Source organism: Babylonia areolata, chromosome 14, assembly GCF_041734735.1.
Source record: "Babylonia areolata isolate BAREFJ2019XMU chromosome 14, ASM4173473v1, whole genome shotgun sequence".
In the NCBI taxonomy this organism is placed as follows: Eukaryota; Metazoa; Mollusca; class Gastropoda; order Neogastropoda; family Buccinidae; genus Babylonia; species Babylonia areolata.
The window spans coordinates 35,217,534-35,228,420 of record NC_134889.1 but is presented as its reverse complement, the minus strand read 5'-3'; the positions used below and the strand labels follow the sequence as shown (position 1 = coordinate 35,228,420).

The 10,887-nt window shown below is 41.6% G+C and overlaps 1 protein-coding gene and 1 long non-coding RNA gene across 2 annotated transcripts in view; one reads left to right on the top strand and one right to left on the bottom strand.

Moving 5' to 3' along the window:
• The window catches only part of LOC143290019 (uncharacterized), an 11,363-nt gene extending 9,040 nt beyond the window's left edge, over positions 1-2,323 (top strand). Inside the window, exon 4 of the mRNA XM_076599344.1 lies at positions 1-2,323. This exon is cut by the window's left edge and continues 188 nt beyond it. Coding sequence (XP_076455459.1) covers positions 1-39 — 39 coding nt within the window. The 3' untranslated portion in view covers positions 40-2,323.
• Positions 155-3,991, bottom strand: LOC143290020 (uncharacterized). The gene is made up of 2 exons (XR_013056312.1): positions 1,806-3,991; positions 155-1,768 (listed from the first exon to the last, which is right to left on the bottom strand). It is a non-coding gene; the product is annotated as an uncharacterized LOC143290020 (long non-coding RNA).
• Between the last annotated feature and the right edge of the window lie 6,896 nt (positions 3,992-10,887).

Below are 10,887 nucleotides of genomic sequence, written 5' to 3'. Positions count from 1 at the left end.
ACGACGCAGCAGCTTCCAGCAACAACGAAAAATCCCTGATACTCTTTTGCAGTCTGTGCCTGTAATTCTCACTACCTGTTGGCTCAGTTTCTGTTGTCTATCTGGTTGGTTGCTTGTTTTTGTTGTTGGTTTGTTTTTTTGTTGGGTTTTGTTGGGGTTTTTTTCCCCAGTCAGCTCAAACCGAAGAATCGACGTGAAAAGCTATCTATTCATTGAAACGAAATGACAAGGTTTGGAAGAAACCGATTTGGAAGAAAACCGAACATACCGAAGTTTACAACAACAACAAAAGTAGTCTAGAAGGGCTGTGTTATTCAAAAAATGAATAAATGAAATTTTTTCAAGATGCTCACCTTCTCTGGATGTCCACAACAAAATGTATGTTATTTCTCATATTCATACGAAAGAAGGGGGGCGGGGGGGGCGGGGGGTGGGGGGGGCAGATTGGGGAGAGGTGGGGGTGGGGGACGGGGTGCTTGTTTTTTGCCTTAGCTGGAGATCGTATCTATCATCAACAGCTGTCAACTACCTACTTGTAACGATATGAAAGGCAATGATTTTTGTTCCCCACAAATGTGGTGGAATACGCATATGGCTTTTTAAAAGGCAGAAATTTGATCAATGTGAAAAAAAAAAGTTTTTCTTGAATGCGATTCCATAACCAACCCCGTGAATACGCAGAGGAATCATTCTAATAAGTGACCGTCGTAAAATTCAGATTTACCTTGTGTAAATGTCACTGATTATTTAAGTTAACAAAAGGTATGGTATAGTAAAATGCAGATTAATCTTGTGTAAATGTCACTGATAATTGAAGTTAACAAAAGGTATGGTATAGTAAGATGCACACTTACCTTGTGTAAATGTCAATGATTATTTTAATCAACAAAAGGTATGGTATAGTAAAATGCACACTTACCTTTTGTAAATGTCAATGATTATATTAGTCAACAAAAGGTATGGTATAGTAAAATGCACACTTACCTTGTGTAAATGTCAATGATTATTTTAGTCAACAGAAGGTATGGTAGATCCTTAGTAGTGGTTGTACCTGGGATCACACACCTGGCAGTCCCTAGAGGTTGTACCTGGGATCACACACCTGGCAGTCCCTAGAGGTTGTACCTGGGATCACACACCTGGCAGTCCCTAGAGGTTGTACCTGGGATCACACACCTGGCAGTCCCTAGAGGTTGTACCTGGGATCACACACCTGGCAGTCCCTAGAGGTTGTACCTGGGATCACACACCTGGCAGTCCCTAGAGGTTGTACCTGGGATCACGAACCTGACAGTCCCTAGAGGTTGTACCTGGGATCACACACCTGGCAGTCCCTAGAGGTTGTACCTGGGATCACACACCTGGCAGTCCCTAGAGGTTGTACCTGGGATCACACACCTGGCAGTCCCTAGAGGTTGTACCTGGGATCACACACCTGGCAGTCCCTAGAGGTTGTACCTGGGATCACACACCTGGCAGTCCCTGGAGGTTGTACCTGGGATCACACACCTGGCAGTCCCTGGAGGTTGTACCTGAGATCACGAACCTGACAGTCCCTAGAGGTTGTACCTGGGATCACACACCTGGCAGTCCCTGGAGGTTGTACCTGGGATCACACACCTGGCAGTCCCTGGAGGTTGTACCTGGGATCACACACCTGGCAGTCCCTAGAGGTTGTACCTGGGATCACACACCTGGCAGTCCCTGGAGGTTGTACCTGGGATCACACACCTGGCAGTCCCTGGAGGTTGTACCTGGGATCACGAACCTGACAGTCCCTAGAGGTTGTACCTGGGATCACACACCTGGCAGTCCCTAGAGGTTGTACCTGGGATCACACACCTGGCAGTCCCTGGAGGTTGTACCTGGGATCACACACCTGGCAGTCCCTGGAGGTTGTACCTGGGATCACGAACCTGACAGTCCCTAGAGGTTGTACCTGGGATCACACACCTGGCAGTCCCTAGAGGTTGTACCTGGGATCACACACCTGGCAGTCCCTAGAGGTTGTACCTGGGATCACACACCTGGCAGTCCCTAGAGGTTGTACCTGGGATCACACACCTGGCAGTCCCTAGAGGTTGTACCTGGGATCACACACCTGACAGTCCCTAGAGGTAGAAATGACCATCACTTATTCTGGATGCCAGCCAACACTGCAGCTTCCATGTGGATGACCCAGAGAACAGCTGATCTCCCTTTGGTGTGTTGCTTTTCATTGTTCATTCCCTCTTTTTCTTTCTTTCGGTTTTTTTGTTTGTTTTTTTTTTCCCCCACAAAAAAAGCATTTTTGTTTCAAGTACTGTTCGAGGGGGGGGGGGGGGGGGGGGAACAAACAAACAAGCAAAAAACAAAACAAAACAAAAAAAAACCACAAAAACCAACCACCCTGAGAGTCATTGATTTAATAGCTGGTGAGAATTGACACCCTGAATGTGTTTCTTTCCTTGTATTTGAGTCATGATACCACCTCAACTCAGATATACGTATCTATCCATCTATATCCATGTATCTATCTACCTATCTAGACACCTATACATATGTATCTGTACCTGAAAGTGGAAAGCGATACCAATCTAACATGGTACTTTCGTGATTTTTTTTTTTCTGGCATGCTATAAAACAACGCTGGAATCGCTGAGCATTGTTTGTGTGCTAAGGACATGTATGAAAGCAAGCACTTGTTGCAGTGTGTGTATGTGTGATGGATGACGTAAACAGAGCACGTGTTGTGTATGTCCCTGTTGATGTGATGTCACAATCTGCATGTGGGAAATGCTGTGGTTGTGGCCTTTACTTTTGATAATACATCTTTGTGACGAAATTTTGCCAAATTTAGAATTGGAATGTCAACTTTTTTTTTTTTCATTTCTTTTTTTTTTCCCCAATTTAGAAATTGTGCAAATGTAAAAGATCATTCTTGCCCATTCTGTACTAATGTCCCTGAAACAGAGAAGCATTTCCTGCTTGAATGTCCAAAATACAGTGAACCTAGGAATGATTTAATTCCCTATAAATATCACAGACATCCGTCTATGTTTAAATTTGCATTACAGTAACACACCAACTTCACTTCACTTCATCCTTCACAAGTCCATGCAGCTAGTATGACCTGAAAGGAATAAAAGAATGGGAGGAAAACCCCGAAAACATGAATCATCTATTCAACACAGCCATTTCACCCACTCTAGGAAGACGTTGTCGGGAATGGCCAGAGGGCAAAACTGATGCAGAAGTGAAGCTACTCATAGAAGAAAACAGTAAAGAAGAGGACATCATCATATACACAGATGGCTCAGTCACCAAAGACCAATCCAGCTGGGGATTCACTGCGAAACAAAATGGAAAAACAAATTGGGAAGTCACAACTTCCAGCCTAACGATGAAGTTGAAGCTGTGACACATGTTCTCCAGTGGCTATCATCTATCCATATGCCTGGAAACCAACATGCCATGATTCTAACGGACTCGATGAACCTCATACACAAAATTGAAGTGGAATGGGAAGCCCAGAGTGGCATAAGGCAACGCGCAACTTTCAGATTAAAAAACTTACATGGTCATACTGCCCGTGACATGCAGGTGTTAAGGGAAATGAGCGAGCTGACAGACTTGCTGGTAATGCAACAACAACCAGCGGCCTACATCTAGGAAAATTGGAAATCTCAGAAAAGTCAAAGAACACCAAAAAGAACAGGTGCAAGGCCATCACACCATCGATCACCTCAAATAAATAAAGGTAGAGAGAGGGAGCGGCTGTAAGTCTAACATGAAAGGTAGAACACGATGCTTTGCAAATCAAACTAATATTGGCATCATTTCCAACCCAACACTGCGCAAATTTCTTCAAAACGGAGCAGTCTCTGTGGGCTCTTCCAAATACAACAGACTGAGCAACACGCCAGACGCCACATACCTGGCATCAGAGATCTTTTCCCACCTCTCTTGCGGGCAATCAGTGGCAGCCTCTGTCTGTGTGTGTGTGTGTGTGTGTGTGCGCGCGCACGCACGCATAAGTGTACACGTGTGTCAGGAGAGCTCTGTGTACATGCGTGTGTGTGTGTGTGGGTGTGTGAGTGTGTGTGTGTATGTAGAGGATGAGGTGTGCGTGTATGCATGTCTGTATTGTGGGAGCAACAGAATATTGGAATGTGCGGGTGTGCATATATTTATTTGTATATGTGTGTGTGCGTGGAGAGGAGGGGAGGGAGGGCATGGGGAGGGGGACATGGAGGGGCTGAGGGGAGGGGGGGGAGCGTATGCGTGTGTGCTTGTATAAGTGAGAGTGTGTGTTCGTTCGTTCTTTTACTTAACATCTATCCACGTTTGTGATTTTAAATGAAAATCCGTCATCTCCCCCACCCCAGCCACGCCTTAAATCTTCACAACTTTCCCTGTTCCTCTCTCCTCAATTAGGACAGAAATGAAAGAACATAAACGAAATAAAACAAACTAACTAGTCAACCATTAGAATCGCAACAAAGAGCCAATTGGGCTCCAAATTAAACTCTGAACTATTTCAAACACATGTTGATTATCATATAAGACATTTCTAATGGAAACAGATGGAACTGCAGATTTTGTAAATGACATCAGTAAACATGGTTTTAACTGTTCACATTCATGGATGATATGCACTGGGGTAATTTCATTGCCGCAAATGCAAGTCACGTTAGAAGTATATTTTGTTTTTATGGCATCCAGTCGTAGTCTGTTTATTAGACTGGTGAGCCTTCTGCTACTGTGATGTTCTTTTGTTTTAAAAGAAAACATGCGATCAATTTTGTGCAAGCTATTATCAGTATTTACAGTGTGTGTGTGTGTGTGTGTGTGTGTGTGTGTGAGCTGTGATACATAGCCTAGGAATGAGTGTGTGTGTCAGGGGCGTGGTGTGCAGGGTAATTTGGGAATGGTGTGTGTGTGTGTGTGTGTGTGTGTGTGTCGGGGCTTGTGTACATTTCTCTGTATTTGTTTGTGCTTTCATATCTGTGAAACTACATGTTTGTTGCATGTATGTTATGCATGTGTATGTGTGTCTGTATGTTTTACATTTATTTGCTTATTTGTTTATTTATTATCAGTATTGTCTTTTTACTTTATTTTTATTCATTTATTATTATTATCATTATCTTCGTCTTTTTTTTTCGTCTTTTTTCAATTCCAATATTCATTTACTTCTTTTTTCTCTCTCAGGGCCTGACTAAGTGCGTTGGGTTACCTTGCTGATCAGGCATCTAATTTTTTTTGTTTTTTTTGTTTGTTTACATTATAGTTATTATTTATTATTTATTTGTGTAAGCTTATCTATCATTTATTCACCTTTTTTTTTCCTCAAGGCCTGACTAAGCGCGTTGGGTTACGCTGCTGGTCAGGCATCTGCTTGGCAGATGTGGTGTAGCGTATATGGATTTGTCCGAACGCAGCGACACCTCCTTGAGCTACTGAAACTGAAACTGAAACTGGTGTAGCATATATGGATTTGGCCAAACGCCATGCCTCCTCGAGCTGCTGATGCTGACCATCCTTCAGAACACACAACTCGACTCACTCAAAAAAACAACAAACACTTCTTAGTTGTTTTTCTTTGCAAAGTTGTAATGAATAAAAAGAACAACACAACCACAGCAATTCTTTTTTTCTGTCCAAACAGAGCAACTTCCACCAGATCAAGCAACTCCCACCAGTCATACACCCACAACCTATGACACAGTAAAACTGTTGCTGTCTAACACAGTTGTAAAAGAAGAGAGAAAATAAGCAGCAAATTGGTAACGCTGGCAGTGAAACATAAGGAAGTCAGGAGTCTCTGCTAAAAAAATAAATAAATAAATAAAATAAAATAAAATAAAACAACACCACCAACAAAAACAACCAGTGGCAGCTGACCAAAGTGTGTCAACAATCACTCCCCCCCCCCCCACCCCCTTGCCCCCTCCATGGAAATTAATTCAATGATTGGATCTTAACAACCATCACCATCTACAGTGATATGAATCAATGATATGATGGCAACAATCACCCCCCCACCCCCCACCCCACCATGGAGATCGATTCAATGATTGGATCCTAACAACCATCACCATCCAGTGATATGAATCAATGATATGATGGCAACAATCAAATTGCAGAAACTAACACTTACAGCAGTGTACATGTATGCAAGCAGCTGGAATATTGAACCCGACAACATTCTACACTGACACTTAACGCCATCCTCATTTCCAGTCTCTCCATGGTTTTACTTAGTCAACTATTCTCTTCTGTAGAAAAATCATTTTGCATCCACTCAGTCACAAACATGTGCCAACACACACACACACACACGTACACACTCAGACACACACAAACACAGACACACTTAATCACTGCACACATCCATGTACACAAAACAAAAATGGAAACAAACACACATTGACTTTGTGTGTCACACACGCACGCACGCACACACACACACACACACACACAAATGAACACACACAGAGGCACACACACACTGGTTTACAGCAACAAAAATCTTGACATTTTTCACAGAAAATATTTCCATGGAATATAAAGCAGGAGTGTTTTTTTCTTTCACATGGACATTTCTCTGAGGGGCATTTTAAACCTACACAATTTCTTTTACATGGACATTTCTCTGAGGGGCATTTTAAACCTACACAATTTCTTTTACATGGACATTTCTCTGAGGGGCATTTTAAACCTACACAATTTCTTTTACATGGACATTTCTCTGAGGGGCATTTTAAACCTACACAATTTCTTTTACATGGACATTTCTTTGAGGGGCATTTTAAACCTACACAAACACACCTAACACATTTAAGGGGCTTTTTTTTTTTTTTTTTTTTTTTTTTGATGGACATTTCCATCACATTTTGTGGAAACCAACAACACATGGGCTCTACACAATGTTTGAATACAAGCAATTATACAGCCAAACCTCAAAGCGTGTTACAGTGTGTGTGTGAAAATGTGTGTAAAAGTCTGTCCAACAGGACTGTATGGCTGAAAACCAACAGTCCAGCTGACTGCAATTCACACCTCGGATTTTCAACAGCTGCATCTTTTAAACCATGACCCAATTCAGTTCTTCCATTATGTTTTTTTTTTTTTTTTTTTTAATAAAAAAAAAAAAAAAAAAGAAAAAAAAGAAATGTTCAAACGCTTTTAAACAGCTTTAGAATAAAAGGTAAATGACAGGCCAGAGTGAAGAAATGATGATGAAAATCAACACGAGACAAGGAATGTTGGTCTGATTCAGAGGACTGGAAAAGACTCTACTTCACTTAACACAGTACAGCAGACATCAAGTTCACAGAGTGAAGAGTTTCACAACTTTCTCAAATGTGACCCCAAGTCACTTACCAGTTTCTGCAGTGCTGACATGAGATGAAAAACACCACCACGTGGAAAGAGACAGCGTTTTCATTTGGTCACAACACCAGCAACGAAACAAACTGGGAGTTCAGCACTATCTCCTTCATCAAATGAGAAAAGCATGGGTGATGCACTGAGTGTGGCAGCCTCATTTACTCTCTGTCAATCCCCACAGAAAGCGACGACAGGCTGGAAATTCATCCTTACAGGCCCAAGTACACTGCGCACCGTACCTGAACGGATGTCTGTTCTTAGCCCTTGGACTGCAGCATGCATTATTCCGTTTCCAAAAGCAGTAAATGGCCAGCAGCTTTCAAGTCTTGCAATGCTGGTCGCCAAAAGCTACCAACTTACACGAAGCAGATCAGTTTCACATTTAATGTTCCCAACACGCTTTCTGGGATTAAAGAAAACAAAAAAAAACTTTCTTGAGACACACTTTTGATAACACAGATAAAAAAAATTTTCAAAACTTTTTCAAAACACATTTTTGAAAATGAAATCTTTTTCAAAATGACGCAAACTTCCAGACACATCCATACCCAAGTCTGCCACTCAAATCAAACCAAGCAGTTTATCGCCCAGCTGTGGGGTCTCAATGTTCGCCACATAAACGACTCCACTGAATAAAGATTTCCTGTCCAATCAATCAATGTCTGCTTTCCTCACAGCGATCTGCTGCTGTTGATCTCAAGAACTGTGTACAGAATCCTGTTTCACTGCTGTTGATCTCAAGAACTGTGTACAGAATCCTCTTGTTTCACTGCTGTTGATCTCAAGAACTGTGTACAGAATCCTCTTGTTTCACTGCTGTTGATCTCAAGAACTGTGTACAGAATCCTGTTTCACTGCTGTTGATCTCAAGAACTGTGTACAGAATCCTCTTGTTTCACTGCTGTTGATCTCAAGAACTGTGTACAGAATCCTCTTGTTTCACTGCTGTTACAAGCCTGTCTACCTGACATGTCACATAATCACAACAACCAGTCTCAACTGTCAGCGGTTGAAGTACACTTTTCAGCTGCTTAAAACGTGAATGCCGGTTTTTTTTCTGTTTCTCTCGATTTCCATGTTTGTGTTCATTTCTTTTATTTTTCCACTCATGGTACTGACTTCAGTGTCTTGTAACCCTCTGTGTGTGTGTGTGTGTGTGTGTGTGCGTGAGTATGTGTGTGTGTGTGTGTGTGTGTGTGTGTGTGTGTGTGTCTGTGTGCCTTGCAATATGACAACTTGATGTGCAATTTTGTGTGTGATGGGTAGGAAGGTGGGGGTGGGGGGTGCAGGGTGTGCAGGGTGTGTGTGTGTGTGGGGGGGGGTCCCTATAATATGGAAAATAAAACGTCTCTGACAAACTACATGTAAGTATTGAAAGCATCCCTGACGCTTACAGTTTTCCTTTTCTTTGTTGACAAAACATTTTTGTTTCTTTCAACTGATTTTTTTCTCACTGGTTGTAGGTTCCCTCTCTTCACTGGTAAAAAAATGTGGGTTTCTTTTTTGTTGTTTGTTTGTTTGTTTCAACTGAGTTTTTTTCTCTCTACTTACAGTTTCCCTGTCCTCCTTGGTAAAAATAAAAGAAGCTTTTTGTTTGTTTGTTTGTTGTTGTTTTTTTGTTTCAACTGAGTTTTTTTTTCTCTGGTTACAGCTTCCCATTCTTTGTTGGTAAAAGATAAAAATGTTTTGTTTTGTTTCAATTAACTTGTTTCTCTATTTACACTTCCCTTTTCTTCACAAGTAAAAGCTTAGGATTTTTTGCTTGTTTCGATTGATTATCTTTTTCTGGTTGCTGTTCTTGTTTTCTTATCTTTTTTTTTTCTTTCTTCATAGGTAAAAACTAAAGACTTTTTGTTTGTTCTGACTGATTATCTTTTTCTGATTACTGTTCTTTTTTTTTCTTTTTTCTTTTCTTCATGGTAAAAGTTTAAGATCTTTTTGTTGCTGTTTCTCCCCATGTCTGTTTAAAACAATGTTTCTTCTCCCATTGAACAAAAAAACAACAACAACAAAAATTCAGGTTCACTCAACAGTGAACTGTTTGACACAGAAAATACAGTATAAATCTGTGTTAATAAAAAAAAAAAAATGTAAACAAAAAAGATAATTAAAAACTCTTCTCTTTTTCATAATCCGATGCGTAATAATTCGTTAACAATGTGAAGTTGCTAAACAATTCTATGAACCATCTAAAGACACCTGTTTGAAAGGACTATATTTTAGCAACAGCAGGGGAAAAGAGACAAACCACTGTCTCCCCATCTGTTGACGCTGGAAGATCAGAAAAACCTCCACCTTTACCCACCAGGCGCCGTGACCGGGATTCCAACCCTAATCACTCAGTAATGCTCAGATCGCTCAAGCAGCCCAGCCCTAACCTCGGCTTGAATTAAAACCAGGACCTAGATTTTCTCCCTTGCAAGACAGGTGCTCTGACCTCAGGGCACAACTCCTGTCCAAAGTAACACAGCTCTCCTCCAGCCATTGTACTGGTCATCAAGGCGTGTCAAAATCAAACACTGATCAATGGAACCGGTCATCAGGGCGTTATCAAACCCAGACACAGATGAATCGAATCATACCAGTCATCACAGAGTTATCAAACCCAGACACTGACCAATCATACCAGTCATCACAGAGTTATCAAACCCTGACACTGACCAACTGTACCAGTCATCACAGAGTTATCAAACCCTGACACTGACCAACTGTACCAGTCATCACAGAGTTATCAAACCCTGACACTGATCAATCATACCAGTCATCACAGAGTTATCAAACCCTGACACTGATCAATCATACCAGTCATCACAGAGTTATCAAACCCTGACACTGATCAATCATACCAGTCATCACGGAGTTATCAAACCCAGACACTGACCAACTGTACCAGTCATCACAGAGTTATCAAACCCTGACACTGACCAACTGTACCAGTCATCACAGAGTTATCAAACCCTGACACTGACCAATCATACCAGTCATCACAGAGTTATCAAACCCTGACACTGACCAACTGTACCAGTCATCACGGAGTTATCAAACCCTGACACTGACCAACTGTACCAGTCATCACGGAGTTATCAAACCCTGACACTGATCAATCATACCAGTCATCACAGAGTTATCAAACCCCGACACTGACCAACTGTACCAGTCATCACAGAGTTATCAAACCCCGACACTGATCAATCATACCAGTCATCACAGAGTTATCAAACCCCGACACTGATCAATCATACCAGTCATCACAGAGTTATCAAACCCTGACACTGACCAATCATACCAGTCATCACGGAGTTATCAAACCCCAACACTGACCAACTGTACCAGTCATCACAGAGTTATCAAACCCCAACACTGACCAACTGTACCTGTCATCACGGTGTTATCAAACCCAGACATTGATCAATCATACCTGTCATCATGGCGTTATCAAACCCAGACACTGATCAATCATAGTGTTATCAAACCCAGACACTGATCAATCATACCTGTTATCACTGCGTTATC